At 39.1% G+C, this 25,769-nt stretch overlaps 1 protein-coding gene across 3 annotated transcripts in view; it reads left to right on the top strand.

Moving 5' to 3' along the window:
* Positions 1-1,132: 1,132 nt before the first annotated feature.
* LOC149238523 (Zinc finger C-x8-C-x5-C-x3-H type family protein) overlaps positions 1,133-25,769 on the top strand; it is a 40,065-nt gene continuing 15,428 nt past the window's right edge. For 2 of the 3 annotated variants that reach the window (XM_089373068.1, XM_089373066.1), the window contains exons 1-4: positions 1,133-1,701; positions 4,878-5,024; positions 5,281-5,430; positions 6,226-6,384. In XM_089373068.1, the coding sequence (XP_089229194.1) occupies positions 1,303-1,701; positions 4,878-5,024; positions 5,281-5,430; positions 6,226-6,384 (855 nt within the window). In that variant the 5' untranslated portion in view covers positions 1,133-1,302. The remainder of the gene's footprint in view (positions 1,702-4,877; positions 5,025-5,280; positions 5,431-6,225; positions 6,385-25,769) is intronic. The other variant, XM_089373067.1, reaches the window with a different exon arrangement.

Below are 25,769 nucleotides of genomic sequence, written 5' to 3'. Positions count from 1 at the left end.
GGCCATTGCTACTATTTGGATTCTATAAAACAAGAAATTACAAAGTTGGAAAACTAGCTAAATATACCTTATTGCTTGGAGATGCCTAGGGGATGATGAGGTTTGGTATGGTTCCTTCCAATCTGGTAGGACTTCCTCGAGTTGGGGGGGTTCTGTTCTATGGACCAACTAAAATATGTCCATGACGACCTCATCTAAGTCTTCACCATTTTTAGTGTTCTCAAGTTCCTTAGGTTCAGGTTGTTCCACTTCTTTTGAAGCAAACTCTGCTTCTTTGGTCTAAACTCCTATTTGCACATGCATATCATTCCTCTCTTTCGACTCTGTAGACATTCCTTCACCATTACTTACTTTTAGTAGAATCCCTTCCAGTGTTAATTCTCTCTCTTTCAGTGCTAACCAACTCTCATTGTCTCTTCAACTTATACAACTCCTTCAACCTTCCTTCAATGCTCTCTTCATTACTAATCTCCTTTTGTAATTGATTTGTCTTTTCATTTAGTGACTTGATAAAGTTCAACCACCACCATTATGTAATCATTACTCTCTTCCGAACTCGTTTTGCCTTCTCAGTATACTCTAATCGCTCCATTATGTTAGTCCTACTTCTTGCATATTGGGCCTTCTACATGGGCATTTGAATACATATTAACGACGCATAGCATATATAAAAAATATGACATGGTATACACATAAATATACCACAAATAAACAAATTACATGGTATACATTAATATTTAATAATATATATTAAATACGTGGTACTTCATATGATACTGGTCAACATATTTAACTTAGCTAAATGTGATAAGTAATTTGTTGTTGTTATATAATACAACAATGTATGGTTAATTGTTGCATGACATTCTACCTTGACTTCATGAACACACATTTTACTGCCATGTCTTCGTTTGTTGTATCTTCCACTACGAAAGAACTATAGTTCTCATACATTATTGCTGTTATTATATATATATATATAAAAGCTTAATATCCAAAATTTAGATATTAATTAATTTTATCACATTAAATACTTAATAAACCCATATGTCCATACTAATTCAATTAGAATTTGAATAAAGTATAATACTGAAATATGGTTATAAACATCCCACTTAAAGTAAATGGGGTTCATTATTGCAACCATGTCTCGTTTGTTGCTACAAAATCATGTGCTGGCCCTCCTTACAGTCCGGCAATTCCTTTGTAATACTGTGCACAGCACAATAGGAATAGCCTTACAAATGTTTTTTGCAACCAAAATGCTGTAGCCATCTATCTGTACACGGATTTTTTACGCCCATGGAAAACGATTTACCTACGACGAGCTGCTCCGCGCCTGCCTTTCACCAGTATACACTGCCTCCAGGGACTCATAAACAATCGTCAAAATGGGATCAGTTGCCTGTAATGGAAAATCTCGGGAATTTGAGCCGGAAGGAGAAGCGGAAAACCTTGAAGAAACTCAAGAGGAAGGCAATCAGAAAGGAGGTCGCGGAGAAAGAAAGAGCCGAGGAGGAGGCGCGTCTCAACGACCCCGCGACGCAGCTTGAACTTCAGTTGCAGGAACAGGCGGAGGCCGAAGCCGTGGAAAAGGCCAGAAAGCAATTCGAAGAGCAGGAGAGGATATGGCTCGAAAATCACAAGAAAGCAACCGAGGAAACCCAGCGAAAACAACAGGCAGAGCTCCAGAGGCAGCAGGTATGCAACGCGCTCTTCAGATTCCAAAGCTCTTTCTTTTATATCTGTGGGTGGAGGTAATAGGCACAAATTAGGGCTTAAATTGAAGTTTATGTGATGCCCTTTTCGATAATGGCGAGAAAAAAATATTTTAAACCTTCGTTGTAGTTGCAATAAGCGAGTCGAGTGGTTAGAATTGGGCGCACCGGCATGGGCGTGTAGGTTACGGCCTTTCAATTTTCAGTTCCGGATTCAAGTGTTCAAGTTATATAAAATTATACACCATATACGTAAATGCTTCGAGAAACATTACCCATGGCAGCGCCGTAAAGAGCATACTTTATTATCCTTACACCAGCTTTCAGAGGTATTTATTCTGTTAAAGTTTCCCATGACTCGTACCCACCCTCATCTCTTTGATGTTCATGGCATGTGAATGGGACAGACCGCAGCAAAAGGATAGAACCCTGGTGGACAGCTTAACACTCCAGTGACATTGCATGTCATAGGCTTATTAGCCATAGAAAAACATGCCTTATAAGATATATAGGATAAATATTAGCCAAAGAAAGTATGTTTTTGCAAGAGGTGCACTTTGCAGTCCAGAAATTTAAAAAAATTCGAGATCATATATATATAGAACCCTGGTAGACAGCTTAACACTCCAGTGACATTGCATGTCATAGCCTCCTTAGCCATAGAAACATATGCCTTATAAGATATATAGGATAAACATTAGCCAAAGAAAGTATGTTTTTGCAGGAGGTGCACTTTGCGGTCTAGAAATTTAAAAAAATTCGAGATCATAAATATATAGAACCCTGGTGGACAGCTTAACACTCCAGTGACATTGCATGTCATAGCCTCATTAGCCATAGAAACATGTCTTATAAGATATATAGGATAAATATTAGCCTATGTTGCCAGTAAACGTGGGTTCGGGGACAGGTACGTCATTTGTTACGGGGACGTCATTTTTTGAGACAGGGTATAATATATAAATATTATATTTTATAAATTAAACAGGGTATAATATATGAATATTATATTTTATAAATTAAACAGGGTATAATATATAAATATTATATTTTATAAATTATAATATATATGAATTTGTATATTTTTCAACTTCAAACAAAAACTATAATATTTATGATTTTGACTTTAAATATTTAAACATGCACATTATTGAACATTCAACATGCACAACCAAATTTCAAAATTTTTAGTTTGATATCAAGTGCAAATTAGAGTTTAAATATTAATAAGAATCATGATATATGTCCATTGTCATACTACATTCAAAATTTGTCTTTAAGGCATCTCCAAACAAGAACTAGGAAATTTTAAAATACTAAAATAAAAATAGCTAATAGTGGACAATGGCTTCTTCAAGCCATGTCATCAACATCACTCAGATCTTCAGTTAGCATGCTCTCCAGGTAGGAATCACTTTCATTTTGAGGCTCTTGCTCATCCATAGCAACTGGAGGCAGCTCAATAAGTCCATCTGGTTGTATCTCCTCGTCAATCTGTGTATTGTTCCCATCTCTTGAAAGGACCCTCCTTGTACCAAGGGTCTTTTCAAGATATAAGACGAAGTGTGCTATGAATGTACACTAAGTTCTCTACCTTCTTTGAGCCCAACATATTTCTCTCTACTGAATGGATAAAGGCATAAGTACTCCAATTCCTCTCGCAAGATGAAAAATTAGCTACCTAGAATATTAGGGGATGCCCATTAAATTAATTATAAATTTAAAAATAAAAACTAAAATGAACCCCAAAGAACCCGATTTTGGGGTTCCAGGTACCCATAATCAGGGTTCTCCATACCTGTCAAGACAAAAAAACCCAATCATATATATATACACACACGGAGGAAAGCCTTGCAGAGAACCCTCTGAGTATTTCTCCTTGATCTACGGATGATCAATGGGGTGAACCTTTGGTGCTGGTTACGGCGCTTAACGAACAAGGTAATTGAAATTTGAGACAGTTGAGCCTGTGACCTCCCAACTCTGAGAGGTTTCTTGTCTGGTTTCAAGATCAATCAAGCTAAACCTCGGTGCGCTCTCTCTCTCTCTCTCTCTCTATATATATATATATATATATATATATATATTCCAATGAAAACTTACTGAGATCTCCTTTTTAACTGGAATAATGGGATGGAGGGCAGCTTAACCACCAGCCAGAATTACAGATGATAACCCAGTGGGACTCTGTTTGACTGTAACCTCAATTGCACTAGAACCCGAGACCTCATGGGAGTGCCTTGAAACAAAGTGTTCAAACCAGTGTTGTTAAAAGCGTGATTAAATCACGCTTTTTTCCCTAAGCCGATTTAATCGTGCTTTTTATGGAAAAAAAGCGCCTAAATTTTTTTTTGCCGCTTTTTTCAAAAAAAGCGCGCTTTTTTGAAAAAAGCCCGCCTTTTTCGAAAAAAGCCCGCTTTTTTCGTAAAAAAGCTCGGGGGTCCCTGGCAGCGCGATTTATAATGAAAATTGAAAAAAAATGAATATTTTTGTACCAAACGCTTTTTTCCCGCTTTTTTCCGCTTTTTTCCCGCTTTTTCCGATTTTTTCCGCTTCATTCCCGGCGCCGATTTAATCCCGCTCGCGCTTTTAACAACATTGGTTCAAACTGATTGAGCTAACTCACTGGACTTCTTAAATTGAAAGACATGGAAGTGGGCTTTGATCCACTTATGTGTGTACGGGTCAGGAGATCATCTAATATAATTATATAATTCTTTGGGTGCAAGGACTTGTTTGACCACTACCTCAAGGTGATGTATATGTACACATATATTAACTAGCATAGATCCGTCTTAATGTCAGTTCTTTTACACACCAAAAAGGTTTTCTATGTATGCTTACACACAAATATATATTAACTAGTATAGATCCATCTTAATGCTAGATCTTTTACATTCCGAGAAGGTTTTTGCCTAATTTTTGTAAAATCCCTCTTGGTGTTTAATAGATCTGGGTTTAAGATGGATCTATGTACTTAATAGAGAGACAAGTCTTTATTTATACATTACAAGCAGAATTGATATTTTGCATTTTTCTAGCAACAGCTGTGTGATATTACATCTGGATTTTGTATGAGCTATATATATGATTAAGAGGCATGCAGGCATATACCTTATTTATTCCAACAATGTTTTATCTTGTGTCAAATTATTACAGGAAGAACAGGCAGCTCAGAAGGAAGAAGAAGAGAATTGGGAATATGTCGAGGAGGGACCAGCGGAAATTATCTGGCAAGGAAATGAGATAATTGTTCAAAAGAAAAGGATCAGAGTACCAAAGAAAAATTCAGATGTGAAAGTTGAGGTATAAGTAGTTGACTAATTTTTTATGTTTGAGCCATTTGGCTTGTGTTCTTAGTTAGAGTCTAGACATCAAAAATAAATAATTGCTTGTATAATGGAGCTACCGGTGTTTTATCTTTTCTTGAATTCGACCAACACTGGGTGGATTTAATACTGGTAATTCATTCATGGAGCAGTGGGTGGTATATACTCAGAATGGTTGTTTTTAATGTTTCGTTGGATCTAATAACGAAATGGCACTGAAAGGGTTATGCTAGTCATCGCAGGATTCAGACCAACCTATATCTAATCCTCTTCCTCCACAACATGCTGCCTTTGCGGATTACCAGAAAGTCACATCTTCAACCACTGGGCTCAAGGTTTTTGATGGAATTGAACAGCAGATACCAAACTTTGGAACGGAGCAGGTTTGCTTGTCATGTCTATTTTTGCCGCATTTTTCATATATGTAAAATGTTTTGCTTCCTTAAATTTCAATCAATATTTTTATTCAAAACTCCAATATTTTCTGTTACAGTAGTCAAGCAACATGTTTTTGTGCATGCTAATTCTAGTTGAATTTTAGAACTCTTGATATATTGACTGCATTTTAGTGTTTCCTTTAATTTTTCTTTTCCTTTGAATTCTTGGTCCTCTTGTTTTGTAGTTACTACCTTCTGAAGGTCGTTCAATGTATTCATTGTTTAGTGTTTTTTTTGTTTTGTTTTGGGGGGCAGGGGGTGGGGGTGGGGGGGGGCAGGGTTAACCTCACTGGCAGCATTGCCATACCTCAAGCTCAGGCACTTGGACATTAGGATATCATGGCACTTCCCACTTAATATATGTTGTGTCATGCATGTAGGATCCCTTGTCCTATTATTGAGCATCCTTTGAGCCTTTCAGTCCATTTCCATTGGACTTAATCCTGCCGGTTTTAGTTTTTTATGCTATTTATTGTGAACTTTTGTGAACTTATCGACTGAAGGTTCCACCCCCCTGTGCCTAGAAAGGTAGAGCCCTCGGTAAATCATAGTTAAAATACTCTAGCTTGCAAAAATAGAGTATTTGATATACCTGCACGGTCTCTCTAGCTGCTTTTGGTTACTTGTGGACATTAACAGAACTATCACTTAACTATGAGCTCTTATCTTATTGCTGGATTTCGTTTTTTTCTAGCTTTTATTTCTAATTTAAGCTGTTATTACTGATTCTAAATATTTCAGGATAAGGCTCACTGTCCTTTTCATATCAAAACTGGAGCTTGTCGCTTTGGAGCTCGATGCAGCAGAGCTCATTTTTATCCAGACAAATCTTGTACATTACTTATGAAGAGCATGTACAATGGTCCAGGCCTCACATGGGAACAGGACGAAGGGCTTGAGGTCTGTCATATTTATGTCTTCATGTGCCTATTACTGTATCCTGTTGCATCATTTAACTTATGAATAAGTTAATGATGCATACTTTATTATCTTTCTTGTCATTTCACATTTTCTGATCTGTAGGAAGTCTTCATACAATGTTGAAGGCAATATAGGAAATGTACAAACAGATATGTAGACAGATAGAAAGATTTTTAGATGGATAAAGAGCTAAGTAGCACATGAAGAAGATCTGCAGAAATGGATAGATATATTCTTAATTCATAGCTTAAATTTTTTTATGTTCATGCTGGAGAGGCAAATTTGGAGAGTTACAGGTAACAAAAGTGATATAGTAGTAGATTGCTAGATGGATTGCGTGTATAAGATGATGTAGGTGTGTGAGTGGAATGAAATAACAATAAAATGCCAGTGGATACAGTATTCAATAATAGATACCATGGTAATTAAAAAACGTGCATCTAGCAGTTGTATAAGCTACCTACATAAATCAATTGTCATGTCGCTTACTGCAAATCATGAGCTGCTAATTATTAAAATAACATGTATTATAGCCTGAGAATTGAACTGGCATATTGACTGCGTTATGAGGCTAATTCAAAAATCTTATTTTTAAAACTGAAAACAGAAGTTTTGAAGTTGGAAACCAATATGAAATTTGAAACTAATAGGGCTTCAACAGTAGTAAACATCCAAAAAATCCAGTAGTAACTGCATTAAGTTCAGCACTAACAGCATTAAGTTCAGAGCTAACGACTGTAATTACATCGATTTCAGCAGTAAGTCTGATAGCAGATGCTAGAGGTAACAGCAGAATATGTACAGCAGTAGCAACAGCACCTGAATATTTGAAACTACAGCACTTAAAGATGAAAACTTCCCTGGGAAGGTATGGGTGCCATCTTAGGCACAAAATTTAAGGGCAGTATGGACATTGCACCTGGCTAAAAATAGCCTCTTACAGATGATATGCAATAATACATCCCATAACCCCAACCCTCTGTTGTATTTTAGCTTGGAAGCCTGAAGGTGATTCTGCATGGATCAGGTGCCATGACATGCAGCGAGTCACCTTAATTATCTCCTACAGCAGTCAATTAATGAATAATTCTAAATCATTACTTTAGACGGAAATTTAATTTAATTGCTGGGTACCTTTTTATAAAAGGGAAAATAAGTCAATGATTAAGTTGTAGCCATTGATCTCAGTAAAGTGAGACGTAATTTCAACCATTGAGATTAGGGTTTTATCTTTTATAACAGGAGGTTTAAGCCAAAGGGGATGCACATTTGATTCGGCATGATTTGGGATTCAGCGGAGTGCAGTATTTGGCAATGAGAGCGAGAAAAGGCTAGATCGAGTTAGCTAGATCGAGTTAGCTAGAGTGAGATCAGGGCAAGCGAGATCAGTAGAGAGGCCAAGTTTCTTTATATGCAAAAGTTTTCTGCTGGGCCACATGTGTGGGTTGTACAAGAACAGAGTGAGAGAAAGAAGGCTGACATCTTTTGCTGGGTATTTGCCGGAGCAAATTCTTGTGTAACTGCTGTAAGAAAATATTTTTCCTGAAGCTGAATAAGAAGCCCAATGTTTGCTGGTTTTCCCTGCATTGGGGTTTCAAGGGTATATTTGTGTTATTCTCTATTGCATGTGATTGGTTTCGAGTAGTTTTACTTCTACTGTTTATTTGGTTAAAAACCCAGAATATTTATTGTTACAATTCGGATTAGAAAGCTTTGTTTATTTCATATATGTGAATGTTTGAGACAATAAATTTGTAACTGGGTTTAAATAAATTAATACCGACCTCCCTCTTACACTCGCCAAAAAAGAAAAGAAAAAGAAAAAAAAACCCACTCTAATGCCTAAGCATTTATTTATAACCTAAGTCACCTAACACGGTGACACGAGGATTCGAGGAAGGACACGGACACGTTGACCCCCCAGAACAAGACATGTTAGGACAAATTATATATAAAAATTATATATTTCTTACACAAATTCTCATTCATGATACAAATTCATTGGTTCAAACATAGATCTTCATCTAGATGTAAGTTTTACAAAGTAACATTATGCTTACAAATACAATTGTGACATAAATACATATTCATCAATGATCCAATAGGAGAAAGACAAGATAATGTAGTTTTCTCATTAAGTCATCAAAATCAAAATGTGTTACATAGGTAGTAGCGATGCCAATTGCAAATAGAAATAGCAAATACAAAACAACTACAAGCCTCACGGTAGTAGGTAGCTCATGAGTCATCAATCCTAATCATCAAAATCAGCATCACTGTACTCATCATCATGGTCACCACTGCTCTCCTCTGCTGCATCCTCCTCCTCTGTATCCAATGTTATCTCTGCATCTGCTTGTGTGGAGGATGACCCCTCTACAGTGTCACCATCTTCAAAAGTGACAGGCTCTAACACTGGCTCATTAAGATCCAAGTTGGCCAATGCCAACTCAACACCGCTGTCCAAACCCATATCATCAGGGAAGACATCCCACATCTTTGTCTTTCCCTTCAACCACTCATCCCTCTGCCTGTAAATAAGATGAAGGTTGGTGTGCACATACACAATTGTCTCTGCCCTGCACTGCTCATGCCTGTTCTTCTTGATACTATACAAATTCCCATATGTGCTCCAATTCCTCTCGCAACAAGAGGATGAAGTCACTTGAGAGAGGAGCCTCATGGCTAACTGCCGTAGAGGAGGGCTTGTTGCTGCCCCATGAGTTGCCCACCAAGAATAGGGCTTCTTAGCCCCCCGTCTCTAATCACATCATATCCTGCAAGTCGACTAGTGCCAGTGGAAAACTCTGCAAAGGCATCCTCCACCTCATCAAGAGATGCTCTATCCCGAAAAATCCGCCTCAATGCATCTTTCCTCCCTTGTGAAATTTCACCATCCATGTGAGGAGGGAATCTATGGGAAGGTCCACCATTCAGCCACTCATGGTTGTAGTATTTTGGGTTCAATGAGTGAGCCAAACAATGTAAATGTGTGCAATTCTTGTCCCATATGCTGACAAGTATATCCTGTATGGTGGTGAAAAAGGCCTTTGATGATGTTTCATACTCGGGGCACTCACTTTGTAAAATAATGCTCCTCACAGACTCAATCATGGAATCCCATCCCTCATAAACCTATCATAGGATAGGATGGTCTGTATCTGCAAATCGAACCAAAGAAATGATAGGGTCCATGATCTGAATGAGTAGATCTACCCTCTCCCACCAAGCATCATCTAACACTGTGTCCTTCACTCTTTTTGAGGCTGCTTGATCTGTCTTTTTCCAAAAAGACCAAATCTCTAAAATAACCATGGTCCCAAGAGCGGTCTTGACCTCCCTCAAGTTCTTCAACATGATGAATGGAGAGGCAAATTGTGTATGTGCAATCTTCAACAATAATAGATTGGTATACTCCTTGTAGATAGTGAGGGCATTTGTATGATTTTGTACAAAGTTGCGGATATGCCGTACATCCTCAATAATGTTTCCAATCCAAAGCACATTAGAAGCAATAGATTTAAGTGCTAAATTCAAAGAATCGACAATGCAAGGTGTCCAAAATACTTGTGGATATTTAGCTTCCACAATCACACCAACAACCTTGCAAACAAGTGCATTATTTGTAATGATTTGCACACAAGAATCAACACCTACATTTTCAATAACTTTAATAAACAACTTGTTGAAAAGTGTAACTAGGTTCGGTCTTCATAATGACATGTAATTATGATTTTATATAATGAGATGTAAAGAAGAAAAATAAAATTATTGTATTGACTTGCTACATGGGTTTCATGAGCAAGAAATTTCATTTTTGAAGTCAAGACTCCCATTGAGAGTCTTTAGGATTTATTTGTCACCTAGTTATAAAATGTTAGAATCATTGTCATGTAATGAAGTCATGTTACGCTTTGTAAAAGGTCAATCTTGTCTATGTAAAGTATCCTCTAAGACCTTGTCACTCATCCTCTTCAAGTCGGCCTACAACGATGGAAGAAGCTGCTAGATTAAGTTGGCCTAACCTCTAGCTATCATGTCGGCCTAAAGGACATATGATGAAGTGTATATATAGCCACACTCGGCCTCCATTAGACACAAGTAACTCAACTTGCATTCGATCAAGAGAAGTGCGAAGAAAGGTCAACGAAAAAGGATTCTTTTGGGCCAGCAAAAGAGATTCTTCTAGGGCAGCGAAGAAGGGTTCTTCTGGATCAGTGAAGGAGAATATCTTCTGGGTATAGCGAAGAAGATTATCTTATGGGGACAAAGAAGTAGAGTTACTTCTGGGCAACAAAGAAGGAACTTTCTTCTGGGGCAGCGAAGGAGGATTCTTCTGGGTGACCGAGATAGAGATCTAGAGGCTGAGTTTCTCTACAGGAGACCAGTAAAAACTTAGAGATCGAGACTCTCTAGAGGAAACCGAGAAGAAGCAATGTGAAGTATAGAGACCAAGTTTCTCTAGAAGAAGCCGAGGAGAGCAGTTTGAGATCAAGTAGAAAGTCAAGAGAAGAGGCAGAGCATCAAGGTGAGTGACAATGTTCTTGGGAGGATACTAGAGTCAAGGGTCTCTGTCATGGTATTGGTACTCATCAATTAAAGATCGAGAAGAAGAATTTTGATCGATTTTCCTCTCAAGAGGTGAGAGGTTTTGGCCTTGGCTAACAAGCCTACATACTGTGACACTTGTCTTTTATTATTGGTAATTGTCTTGATGAAATGAACACAATAATAATATAACGAAGAAAAGATCATAAGATAAGAAGTAAAAGCATATTGCAAGCAATTATCGAGTAGAGAAATCTTTTAACTATCCATGCCCTAGATTTCTCAACACAACTCACCCATATATTGTGCATCCTTGTATTGTCCAAGTGCATCCACTGATTTCAAGAAAACTGGACCATTCAAGGAAGACATCACGAAGTTGTTGATGAGTGGGTGTCGTGCTGGATCTGTCCATCCATCAGAAACAATGCTAACCCCATATGTTGGCCATGCTGATCTAATAGGCTCAAGCATTTTGTCCACCTCTTTCTTTGCCTTCGTCAACAATGTGGTTCTAAGTTTCTCTGACCCAGGAGGCATATATTCTGATGGAGCCCCTTGAGTTAGAGCTCAACACATCTCAATAAATAAAGTTGAGTGTGCAACATTAAAGGATATGAAGTTTTGATAGAAAAAATACAATGGTTAGATCAAGCTCTTCCCATTTCTCTTTCTGAAAAATCTTGCCCATTGGACCAAGTGCCATTGCCTTACTTTTTGTTGCTTTGTCGCCCACCAGAACTCTCAAATGGAAATTTGTTGTTGCTTTTCGTCAAGAATGGAAGGGGATCACCATTCCTGTTTTTTTAGATGTTGTAGCCACCTTTGCCATACCAACGTTGACCTCTTTTTCCATTTCTTTCCTCTTAGCTAAAGACACCTGTGTACATGCTGCAATTCCACAACTTGGTAAATTCAACAAATGAGCTTTCACACGGTAATATGTGCTCATGAAATGATTGTTGCAATAGTTGCATTTCCAAGCAACAGTGCCTCCTCCCTTCATCTCACTGCCTGGCCTTTGCTCCCTTGTGACATATTTCCACAAGGGATATTTGTTATCTTGAGGTTGTTGTCTTCCCTCAACATTTGAAGTCGCTGTTGGAGCCCAACTCCCAATAGAGGGAACACTTGCAGACCCTGATAAAATTGGAAGAGGAGAGGCATTTCCAATGGGGACATTCTTCCCCTTCCTTTGCCCCTTCCCAACTGCCCTTGTTTGAGCTATGAATGCTGCAAAAAAATAAAGAAAAAATGCACAAATTTGTAAAAAAAATACACATGCAAATTACTGCAATAAAAATGCAAAAAAACTAGAGACAAAATGCACTTACTTGTTGCTTGAATTGCCTCCAAAATGATCCCACACCCTTTTCTCTTCACTCTCACACAGCCACAACAAACCCACAACAAGAGAAAATGAGTATTGTGATGTTAGAATGGCCCAAATCGGCCATTTATGGCCGCGCGGAGGTTAAAAAAGAGGGACACATGTCCCAGAATCAGGACATGTTCGTGTCCCGATGGGACACGCTCGGACACGATTCGGACGACACGTGTCCCACTGAATCCTGTCTAATTCACCCTATTCGGGACACATGAGGGCTGAGGAATGAATCCGGTTTCATAGTTGATAACTAATGTCCCAACTTTAGCTTCTTTTTCTTTTGCATGTGGGATAACTAGACTTTACATAATACTTAGTTAACTAATAGAAAAGAACAGTCGTTTGTCATAAACTTTATCTTAACATAAAGTAATTTGTCAACAAAAAATATAAATGACTCACACAAAGCACCGATAACTAACACTGAAGTGGGTTATCTTTAGACATCATAATGGTCCCCCTCTCCTAAAATTTCTTTGGCCAAAGTGATTGCAGTGTTGGATGGTGCAGTATTTTAGGGCTTTCCCATGTAGCATTGTTGGCTTGAGGGGTCCTGACCCAGGTTCAGAGTTAGCTGCGCCAACCAACAAAACCCTAAACTACTGGCCCTTTCGGCAACAACCCATGTAGCACAGGCTACAGTCTCACACGAAGCAGTATTGGGGGATGACAGAACCAGGTTCCTGCATCTAGAGGCCTGTGTGATGGATTTTGTGTTACTTCTAGGGCTTTATCCCGACCTTCGTGGACCCTAACCCTTAAAATGCATAAATCACAGTAATTTACAGAAATAGAATCTAACCTTTTGCGGAACACTTTAAACATTCATAACTTTATGTAAACTATCAGATCTACTACCTTCACGCACCAGTTAAGAGTTTCTTTAGATAAATGCAGAAAATAGAGCGAATATAAATTGCATAAGTAAATATAAAGGCACAAATACACAATGATTGCTCCAAAAACAGTCTTTATTGATATAATCTTTCTGTTACAGACTCTTCTTCCCTGCACACACAGCTGCAGGGGCCTGTGCACTTAGCTTGGGGACTTACCAAGGTCTCCGTGCACACAGCTGCAGGAGCCTTCCCCTTCGCCTAAGTACATGAAACAGAGTTCCCCGCCTCAGACTACTTGCCCATACAATGATCTTCAATTACTAGTTTCCTCCTTTGACTTGCTATGACTTCTCTATATAGCTTCTTCTTTTACAATACCATGGTTTGCGAACCATGGGCGGGTCACAAACATTCTATCTTCTAACAAACTAAGGGACTAAAGCCCTTTTTTACTCCTATGATCTTCACGCTTTGCTCCCTCAAAATGCGGAGACTTTACATAATTAACAAAATTAGTTACAAAATTTACCCCAGGGGACCTTGTCCCAACAAGCATCCTCAGTGGAAAATCCATTTGTTAAGTGTGGTATTCCGACAGTACCGTAGTCCTCAAAACTTGTACTCTTGAGTCCTGGAGTAAAAAAACACATATCCCTGATCTCACCCTAGAATAGAAAATAAAATGTAAAATTTTGGATTTTATGATTGACCATTTGGAGAGAGACTAGTGCCTACTTATTTTGGGGGTAGATGGGGTCAACTGAGGACTCCCTTGGGAGAGAGTAAGAGGATCTAGGGTTCCTTGCTACTAAACCTAGAAGATCTACCTAGTACCTTACAAAATCCAAAAGGTTAAAGGGAAGTTTCTCCACTAGAAAGCTTCCTATGGTTTTAACTTTTAAATAAGGGATTTATTCAATAGAAACCAAGTAAATGCACCATTTCTACTAGACAAGAACAATTACACTTAAATCATCCATTAACAAACTCAAGAAGATTAAAGAGACCATTTACTCGTAAAATCAAGGTCATCCATCAAACCCTTGTCATGAACATGCTTAAAAAATGCAAGAAGTCACTCTAGTCATCCTTGTTGATGGTTGTAGCTTTGATAGGTGTTTCGTAAAAGTAAGTGTCAAAGTCGAGAATTGTCATTAAATGACTCTTAGATTTGGGAGTTCACTTTATTAATTAATTAATAAAGTGAATGGCTTTTTATAAAGTGAATTTAATTTAATAAAGTGCGCAAGAAGTCACTCTAGTCATCCTTGTTGATGGTTGTAGCTTTGATAGGTGTTTCGTAAAAGTAAGTGTCAAAGTCGAGAATTGTCATTAAATGACTCTTAGATTTGGGAGTTCACTTTATTAATTAATTAATAAAGTGAATGGCTTTTTATAAAGTGAATTTAATTTAATAAAGTGCCTAAGTTTCATACTAGTGATCTAAGTTGAATTTTGGACCCTTGTTAATTAATAAAGTGAATGCCTTTTTATAAAGTGAGTTTAATTTAATAAAGTGCCTAAGTTTACATACTAGTAATCTAAGTTGAATTTTGGACCCTTGATCTCAACTCAAGATTAGATTTAATCTTGACCATTGAGATTAGGGATTTGGCCCAACCCAAAATTATAAAAGGAAGCCAAGTGAAAGAGAGGACACATTAATTATTTTTTCAAGAAGGATTTTGAGAGAGAGAGAAAATTAGAAGAACCTTTTGATTTTCTGGGCAAGGAGAAGAATTGCAGCAACAACGAAGGATGTAATATCCCCAATTTTGATTTTCAGCATTAGAGACGAGTTTTGGAAGAGGACACAATTCCGATGTTGGGACTTAGGAGGAAAAAGGGAAATTGCAGCGCAAGTGGAATGTGGGGGGCACAAGAAAGAGAAATTCGACCCAAGGAGGGAACTCACACTCTTGGAGAAGAGAGAAAAGAGAAGGAAGTGCAAATTAAGAGAGAGAGAGAGAGAGAGAGAGTGGGGACCACAAGGAGAGAAGAGGCCAAAAAATTATAAGTAGATCTTGGGGGCCTCACTTTTGGCATCTTTTGTCATTTTACAATTTCAACATTAGTTCTCTTGAGATGCTTAACCAAGACAACCGTGTTGTGTAGCATAAGGAATTTTCGAGTGGGAATTCCACCTCTACCTTCACCCTAGGGGAGTAAGAAGGAGTCCATCTCATGGTTTCTCTAGGAGCTACATTGCATACTATTTCCAGATGGAGCATGCTTCTGTTAGGGCACAGAAGGAAATTCGAAGGGGCTGAGAGAAGCTAGCAGGCGGTGGAGTTTTGGTTGGAGATTTTGCAGAGAATTATCTATAGGGAGGATGAATTTTTCCTTGGGGATTTACAGGGCCGAGAGTGCTGCATTTTGGAGGACTGAATTTATCTATTCCAGGGCCTGCGCAGAGGTTTACTGGCAACTTCTGTGCACTTGCAGAGATTCAAAATTTAGGGAGCATTCGATTTGGGATTTGCTTGGTGATTGAGGGGAGAAATTTGCAGGAGTTAGGGAGGATTTCTTGGAGGGATATTTGGGCCAAATTCAGCAATATCTGAATTGTAGGGCGTTTTTTGGCCAAATTGAGTAATTTACACTTATTGGGGGTCATCGGGGTTTGGTGGATTTAGCCCAAACCCTTTTTGGGTTTTTGTGGGTTTGGTGAGAGGAGGCTAGGATTAATCTTTTAGAATTTTTTGAGCACTTCTGAGGGCATAATTCCTAGTTCCATTCAGCAGTTAGCAGTGTAACTTGTTGGAGGAGGGTGCAATTTACCCCAGGACCGTTTCCACCACTTGGGTCTATGAGATATTTCTGGGTTTTGTTGGAGCTGGTGTGGATAACCCACATTTAATTTTGCAGAATTTTTGGAGTAGATTTGAGGGCCAAAATCTTAGTTCACCTACAACAACAATGACTGTAATTTTTTGGGCTAGCCTAGAATCATGGTGGGGAGCTCATCTGGCATTTGGGCAGCTTGATGATCACTTGGGTTTGCATTTGCTTGCTATAGCAAGCCCAAGTTCCTCTTTCATACTCATTTGTACTCCATTTTGCTCATAAATGAATAAAAGAGCTCAGAGTTTTGGTGCATTTCCTCATGTTGTGATTTCCTGCGTATGTGTTGAATTTCCTAGTTGTTGTTATAGTGCATGTTTATGTTATTCACTTAATATTTCCGTTAGGATATTACAAAGGAGAGGGAAGCCATTAATTTGTAGGCCATACAAACCATAAAGTCCAACATAGAGGTGATTCAAGGCAAATTTTCAAGAGTTGGAAATTCAGGTTTGCCATGTTAAATTTGTATTCTTTTCTTAGAGCCATTTTCCTAGTATTGGAGCTCTTGTAAGTTCGTAAGTTATTTGAATGATGAACTGATGTTGAAGAGCAGAAAAATTGTGCATGCACGAGATTTACCCTTTTTTTTTAAGTTTTTCCACTGCTTTATTTGGCTAAAGAATTCTAATAGTGTAAATCTGGATCTGATAAATTTACTTAGGCATTGGTTTTCGTAAATCAACAATCCTTCCATAAATTTTCTCATGATGAGAAACGTAGACAAGAAGTGAATAACTCCAGAAGTAGCAATGATTTTACAATTGAGGAATGCTTCTCATATCTATATGAGAGATCTAACACTTCGTCATCCAATAAAAATCCCTAAAACATAAAATAATTCCTTTATCTCTTACAAACCCTAGAGATAAGGCAACAATACATGAAATAACCCATGATACATAAGTGAATAGGTCTCAAGACCCCTTTAGATGCCTCATAAGTGAGAAATAATGCTCAAAATGCAAGTTCTCATCGTAAATGTGCTTCAAGGTCACACATGTGGCATAACTGCCATAAAAGGTGGACAACTCACTCCAAGTGGCAAATAAGAACTCAAAACGTGGAACATCGTTTCCAAAAGTCACGAAATTTCATCTCTAAGGGTCACATAAAACTCAATAGGTGTGATGTCATCATCAAAAGGTGTCCCATCATCATGGTGCCACATCAATGTATAGGTGCAATGTCTCATCTCTTATGTGCAGTGTTCCATCTCTAGTGAGTGAAGAGGTGTCTCAAGAGGGGTGCCATGTCATCAAGAAACCCAACATCATAGAAGGTCCAACATCCATCGTCAAAGGAGTAGCGTCCATCATCCAATCTAGGATGTCTCAACAAGACATCATGTCATCCCAAGGCCCCAACACCCTCAAAAGGGTAGGCAATGTCCTTAGTGAGTTGTGGAAGAAGAATCATCAATGTCCTCCAAGGGACCATGTTTGTGCAAGCATCAACAAGTAGGGCCTCCAAGAATCAAGTGAGACCAACATCCTTAATGAAAATTGTGGAAGAAGAACCATTAGTGTCCTCCGAAGGGTCATGTTTGTGCACAAGTAAGGGCTTCAAGAATCAAGTGAGACCAACTAACCTGTGTTCAAGTGTCAATGTAACGAAAAGTGAGTCATGTTTAATGCAAAAGCCACAAAGTAGTTCACATTAGGTATCTTATGTACTTTGTCAAGTTTAAGTATGGGAGGACTGACATAGAACTCTATTAGTTATGCCAATACCCAAGAATTAGAGTATTTCCTAAGAAACTAATCAAGGTGTAAGTGTGTATGATAATGGTATGACTTGGGGTCTACTTTGTTAAGTTCCCTACCTCTATTAAATTGGCATATTACTTGTTAGTAATTTCCTTGCTTTAAAATTTAAATTACAACTTATTGAATAAAATGTACAACTGGGATTTTTAATTGGTAAACAAAAAAGTCAATGGAAGCAAATTAGCCAATTTCAACACATGAACACAATTTTTCTGACTCCCTTACAGGGTAAATGGCTCACTGAGGAAAAATATAGTTTACAACAAAATCTTGGTAAGTTTCCTGTTGAATAAAACATTTTTTCTATGTTGTTTTTTGACCTGTATGACATTGCTTACGGTTGTATGGCTCTATTTGCGGCTTGTATTACCAGCTTGTGGTACGTTCACCCTGCTTGTGGCTCGTTCACCTTGCCTTTGACCCGTTCACCCTGCTTGTGGCTCATTCACCTTGCCTGCGGCCTTGCGCAGTTTTCCCATGGTTTGCATGACCTACTTGTAGCCCGTACGAGTTGTTTGTTGCCTGCTTTGGGTGCTCGTCTACTGTATGTACTATGGCCTCACTTGCGGCCCAACACTGCTGCTTGCCTGTTGTATGGCTTTGCCCATGACCTTGTAAACAGTATGACTACCCATAAAGTTAGTCCTTCGATTTCTACTTGTTGGGTTTTCTCTTGTTGTTGCTACACTGCTTGTACTCTCCTCCTTTTGATTTGATCTATGGATGAAGCTCCTTTATCACACTTGTTGAGATCTCCTTGAGTGACAATCCTTCATGTATCCATGTATCAAGTACTCAAAGTCTCTTGCATGTCTTTATCCTTCACTGAGCCTTGCTTTTATAATCTTGAGTTATTAACTGAATCCATTAACTTTGATCTCTGAAGTGATTAACAGGTGAGATTATATCTCACTTGACTTGAGGTCAACAGTTAAGATTCATCTAATTCACTAATGTAAAAACCTTTACATTTCATTAGATTATACTCACTTTTTATAAAAAGTAATTCACTTGAATTAAGGTGAGTTTGTGAAGGTTGAAGGCTTTGGATGACTTCCACACATCTTGACAGACTTGTGCGAAAATACCTATTCGAGCTACAAACATCAATACTTTCTCTTAGCAAGGAAGGAAATTCTTGAAGAGCCCCTTGTAACTGGCTTTCCCTATGGTCTTGGCACACTGTCCCACACATCCTCCTCCTCCATGACTTCTTGCCAAATTTGCTAGTATGCTGCCTTTTCAATGATGCTACTCATTAGTGCCATATAGCTCAGAAACTTCCTCGAAGGTTTGCTCTCCTTGGATGTGCTACTAGGAGCCTCAACATGCTCTGGAGCATCCTTCAATGTTTGTGTAAATCACTTGGGTCTCCTAACTGAGTTGGAATGGGCTACTGACACCTCCTCCCCACTTGAAGTTTGACTACTTGAATTGGAAGCTATTGAACTTTGTTCATCCTTCAGAGCCTCTTGCTACTCGTCCTCTATCATTGGTAGTGGGTCACGAGATTTCTTACATGCCAAGTTCTCCTCGAACTTCACATCTTTGCTCACAATTGTCTTCCTTTGTGATGGGATGAATATCCTATAAGCCTTTGAAGTCCCGCGGTACCCTACATATGCCCTTCCCTTGTGAAGGTTCCAGCTTCGTCCTTTTCTCTACAGGCACATTGATGTATATTGGACAACCAAAGAGCCTCGAATGTCCTATCTCTAGCTTCAACTCAATGAATGTTTGCTTTGAAGTCTTGTCCCCCAATTTTCTTTGAGGACTCTTGTTTTGAATATAAATTGTCGTATTGCATGCCCAGCCCAAAGAAACAGTTAGATCCTAGTCATGAATCAAAGCCTTGGAAGCCCCTACGATGGACCGATTCTTTCTCTTTGCAACCCCATTCTATTGTAGGTTGTATGAGATTGTCAACTCCCTCTTGGTCATTGCTTCCTTGTAGAAATTCTTGAAGTCAGTGGAAGTGTACTCACCCTCATTATCTAACCTCAAGACCTTGATCGATCTTCCTATGTAGTTCTCCATGAGAGCCTTAAACTCCCAAAATCGATTGAAGACCTCATCCTTGGTCTCCATGAAGTAGATCCATGTTTAGTCATCAATGAACGTCACAGAATACAGTGCTTCCAGTCTCTATACACGCTTTGCTGCCCAATATTGAAATCTGGGAGACCAGTGACAATCTCTCTCTCAAAATCTATAACATCATGTAATACAGTGCTTCCAGTCTCTACACACGCCTTGCTGCTCAATATTGAAATCTGGGAGACCAGTGAAAATCTCTCTCTCAAAATCTATAACATCATGTAGTGCAGGTGTCCGATCCTCCTGTGCCATAGCTCACATATGTTGTCACTGTCATTTACCAAGGCTTGAACTGGATTACCTTGCAACCTGTATAAATTACCCTCCCTAACCCCAATGATCATTGTTGGCTCAGGGCTAGATTCCTCTAGACGAATGAGTTATTGTCCTTTCTGAAACATGATGAAAATACGCCTGTCCTCTATAACTGCGACAAAGCAAATTCTTCTTTAGTTCAAGTACATATAGCAATGATCCTCTTGACTCAAGTTCTAATAAGATAGTTCCTTCTCCCATCATTGCATTCTTGGCACCATCACCAAGCTCCACATGAACTCCTGATTCTTTCTCCCTTAAGACTGCTAAAGAGCTCCCATGCTTCTGTCATGTGACGTGATGCACCACTGTCCAAGTACCACGCACTTCTGGTGATTGTGCTGCTAGAAAGGCAGGAAACTAGTGAGAAGTCCTTTTCAAACTTCACAACAAACTCATCCCACTGAATGGCTGTTGATGCTTCTACTTATTGCAACTTTCCTTTACCCTTCTTCTCAAGACACTGAGATGCATAATGTCCATTCTTGTGGTATATGAAGCAATTGATTTTGCTCAAGTCTTTCTTCTTCCTCGATTGTGAGGTTGACTTCTCATCATTACCCTTCTTTCTAGAACCCTTTCCTTTGCTCTTTCTTGCTTGATTGACGAGGGCCAGATTCTCTTCTCCACCTCCTTGCCTGTTGGCTTTGGACTCCTCTTGAGCCTCTTCTTGTATGCAATCATCTCACAGCCTCTCAAAATTGGGAAGCTTCTCCCAAGCGCAGATACCCTTGACAAATGGTTCTCAAGGCTTTGGGAAACTATTAAGTGCCACATTAACTAGTTTTGTATCATCCACTTTCTCCCCAATCACTGCAAGTGTAGGAATTTACAGGGTAAGTTCCTCAGAAAGAATACCAAAAGGGCACCGCTCACAACCAGATCACAGATCAATACACCAGTATTTTTGACGTGGTTAAAACCCTCAAAGAGGGAAACAGTCCACGGCCTGTCCCAACGTGGGTACTACAGGCAATTTATTAATCAAAGAATGAAAATTTACATAAGCTTCTCTCATGCACGGATTACCCGAACAATGACCCTCCATGCGCTTTAAATAGAACTCATGGACCAATCGGGTGTCAAGCCACGGATCAAGTGTCGGTAATACCGAGAGAATGAACCGTCGGATCACTACATATCGTGACCGTCGGATTGTAAGTTACAAAATGTACAACGGTAAAGAAACACACTTTACCTAACTCTATACCTAACTCTATACTAGACCAAGTTGAACTTAACTATTTCCTATGTGTCGGAATATCCTAACATCCCCCCTTAAGAACAACTTGGGATAGGATTGAAGGATTTACAAATATGACACAATAGGAGAAGGAAGGAGGCACTAGAGCCTATCCCCCCTTAGTGACAACTTCCGGAACTCCAAGCATATATCGAAGTTTAGTGAACTTCGCCTCTGTGAGAGCCTTTGTGAAGATGTCTGCAACCTGATCATCTGTTGAACAATATTGCACTTCAAGAACATGGTCATGAATGAGCTTTCTGATGAAGTGCATGTGTAGTTCAATGTGTTTGCTGCGCTGATGCTGGACTGGATCTTTGCATAGCTGAATGGCACTTTGATTATCACACCAAAGTGTGGTTGGATGCTGCTGCTCAAAGCCAAACTCTGATAGGATCTGACGAAGCCACAAGGCTTCCTTACTAGCTTCCACGGCACCACGATACTCTGCTTCTGCTGACGAAAGAGAAATGGCAGCCTGTTTCTTACAAGCCCATGTAATAGGTCCTGAACCAAAAGTGAAGACATAACCGGCAGTAGACTTCCGATCATCAGGGTCACCAGCCCAATCAGAATCAGTGAAACCAACTAACAGAGGAGCTGCTTTGGCACTGTAATGAATCCCAAACTGTACTGTACCTCGAACATAACGAAGTATTCTTTTAGCTGCTTTCCAATGACTTTCACGGGGGTTTTGCATAAAACGAGCAACAAGGCCAACAACAAAGGAAAGATCAGGATGAGTATGGGTTAAATACAAGAGTTTTCCTACAAGTTGACGGTATAAGGTAGCATCAACTTCAGGAGAAGTACAAGAGACTGAAAGGGAGAAGGGGCTGGCTTACAGTCTTCCATGTGAAAATGACGAAGAATATCACAAGCATACTTGGACTGGGAAAGGAAAATACCCTCCTTGGATTGCAAGACTTGAAGACCGAGAAAATAGTGTAAGTGTCCTAAGTCTGTCATTTCAAATTTCTTTTTAAGGCTGGACTTCACATGGTTTATAAGGTTGGGATCACTACCAGTAAGAATAAGATCATCAACATAAAGAACAAGGATGATAAGAGAGTTGCCCACTTTCTTGGTGTAGACAGTATTGTCAGAATGACACCTAGAAAAGCCAGATTCTAAAAGAAAGCTATCCATTTTGGCATACCAAGCCCGAGGAGCTTGCTTGAGGCCATAAAGGGATTTCTTAAGTCGACAAACAAGGCTGGAGTCTGTTTGTATGAAGCCAATGGGTTGTTCCATATAGATTTCTTCCTGCAAGTCCCCATGCAAGAAGGCAGATTTAACATCCATCTGATGGACTTCCCATTTTAAAGAGGCAGCAAGGGAAAGAACAAGGCGGATAGAGTTCATTTTGGCAACAGGGGAGAAGGTTTCAGTGTAGTCAATGCCTTCAACCTGTGAAAAGCCCTTAGCAACGAGACGAGCTTTATGTTTATCAACTTTCCCATCTGGTCCATACTTGGTTCTGTAAACCCATTTACATCTAACAAGTTTGCGTCCCTTTGGTAGAGGAACAAGATCCCATGTATCATTTGTCATCAATGAATGATATTCTTCATTCATAGCTGCTTCCCAATGTGGATGGCCTGAAGCTTCTGCAAAAGTGTCAGGATCATGATTTACTGGAGCTTGAGCCAGTAAAGAAGAGGCTCTTTCAAACTGAGAACGTGTACGTCGCTGATCTGTAGGATCACCGGCAAGATCACCTGCTGCATCCCGAGTAGCACGGACCCATCTTGGAAGTTGAGGATCCTGAGAAGGTGGGGGAGGATTATCATCCTCGCTTTCATCATCTGAAGAAGAAATGTTTTCAAACGTAGAAGAGATAGGAAGAGGTGGCACATCCGCCGGACTAGGCTCGCAGGCCGATGTATTTTCATCAAATTTTACATCTCTTCTAATGATAACATTTTTGGACTTAAATGGAATAAGTCTATAACCTTTTACATCTTCAGAATATCCAACAAAAGTACATTTCTCACTCTTAGGTTCTAAAGCTTTATGTTTTTCATCTGGAATATGGGCCCATGCTTCACTTCCAAACACACGAAAGTGACTTACATCTGGTTTAATGGAACTCCAAGCTTCTTCTGGAGTGATATTCTCTAGAACCTTAGTAGGAGTGCGATTGATTATATAATTTGCACAATTAATTGCTTCGGCCCAAAAACTAAGACAGAGTCCTTTAGATTGCAGCATACAATTAGCCATTTCCTTTAAGGTGCGATTTTTCCTTTCAGCTACACCATTTTGTTGTGGAGTGTATGGAACAGTATGTTGCATTTGAATTCCATTTTCGGTGCAAAAGTTGATGAATGTGTTTTTAACATATTCTCCACCATTATCAATTCTTAGCTTAAGAATTTGATGTCCAGATTGTTTTTCAACAAAGGCTTTGAAGGCCAAAAATGTGTTAAATACTTCGCTCTTGAGTTTTAAGAAGTATACCCAAGTGCGTCTGGAGAAATCATCAATGAAAGTTAAGAAGTACTTGCAGCCAGAGAATGAAGCAACAGGAAGAGGACCACATAAATAACTGTGCACAAGCTGTAAAGGAGCTGAGGCGTGCCAAGAGGCACGTTTGTCAAAACTGTCCCGATGATGTTTTCCGAGTACACATCCGGAACAAACACCATCTCTGCAAGATACCATAGGAAGACCTGTCACCATATTTTCTTTACATAGATGCTGAAGGGAGCGATAGTTTAAGTGACCAAATCGCTCATGCCAAAGTTTGCTCACTTCATCATTATGAGCAACAAATACTGAGGGAAGATTTGATGACCCAAAGTTGTGAAACTTATACAACCTTGTGGAATCATCAGCAAGACCAGTAGCTAGAATCTGTTTAGGATCTTTTAGATCCTTGATTACAACATCATGAGGTGAAAATTCAACAATTTTACCTTCACCTGAATGAGTTATCTGATAGACAGATAGAAGGTTGCAGGATAAGGTTGGAACACATAATACATCATTAAACTGACCATTGTCTAGATGAACAGTTCCAGTCCCTACAACATTAAGAGATCTATTATCACCAACATATATATTTTTGGTGTTACAATCATTTAAAGAAGAAAACATGGCTTGGTTTTTGGCCATGTGATAAGAGGCTCCAGAATCAATGAGCCACTCATGAGAATGAGAAGAAGAGGAAGATACATTTAATGCATAACCAGACTGAGATGATTGACAACGACATGCAGAAAGTGCCATTCCGGAAGTTGAAGTTGAAGTAGGCTCCACATGGATGTTATGTTTTTTCATTGCGGCTTCCAAGGCTTCCATCTTCTTAAAGCATTTAGATTCTAAGTGGCCATCTCGATTACAAAAGTTACAATGTCTATCAGTCTTCTTCCATTTTTTATTGGTCTTATCATTTTGCTGAAATGATCTTTCATTTTGAGGCTGAGTTGGTTTAGGACCATTCTTTTGAGGATATGACTTCTTAGGATTCTTTGAATTTGGTTGCTGCTGGGCGGCTAATGCTTTCGTGGAAGAGTTTCCAAGATTAAGAAGACCAAGGTGTAAGAGTTTTTCTTGTTCTCTTATTAAGGAATCACAAAAGGAGTCAAAGGAAGGGGCCTTGTAGTCTTTTCATTGACAAATGAAAGCTTCCCTTGTAGAATGGAAAGTGGAAACAAATACAGAGTAGGCTGGTCCCAACTTAGTAAGGATGGAATAAATAAGGTTACCATCTTCTTTCTTAACTTTAACACCTTCCAAGAGATATCTAAGGGTCTTGAATTTGGACAAGAAATCTTCAATGCAAGAAAAATTATTAGGATCCAAAGTAAGCAACTCATTTTCAAGTTGATGGGCTCTAATTTCATTTTTAATCCCAAAAACTTTAGCGAGTTTTTCTAATGCTTCATGAGGAGTCTCAAGTTTTGCAATGTGGAATCTAAGATCAGGAGAAATAGACATCCCTATCAAACCACGTGCTTGATCTTGTCTATTTTCCCATTTTGCAGCCTTGTCTTCATCTTTTGGTTTCTTCTCTTGGTCTGTGGCTATTCTGAAGAGACCTTTACTTCTAAGTAAATCTTCCATGTAGAATACCCATTGGAAGTAGTTAGTGCTGTCAAGAATGACTTGGCATGGACTTTCCATTTTTAAAAAAAACTGAAGCTGAAGATGCTGAAAGTAAGTGTTCCAATGGATAGATCTCGAAAAAATAGGCGGTTTTAAAAAAAACGGCTCTGAAAAAGGCTTCTGGATGAAGAAGTTATGGCTTTTTGAAAAAAAATTGTTGACGTTGCCGGCAAAGTGCGCGAATGTGCGGGAATGAAAAAATCCGCCCC

This window comes from Pinus tabuliformis, chromosome 8, assembly GCF_031772625.1.
Source record: "Pinus tabuliformis cultivar Carrire ecotype Pingquan chromosome 8, CPIR1, whole genome shotgun sequence".
Taxonomy (NCBI): domain Eukaryota; kingdom Viridiplantae; phylum Streptophyta; class Pinopsida; order Pinales; family Pinaceae; genus Pinus; species Pinus tabuliformis.
Note: the sequence above shows the minus strand (reverse complement) of the source record. Positions and strands in the feature narration are given on the sequence as shown.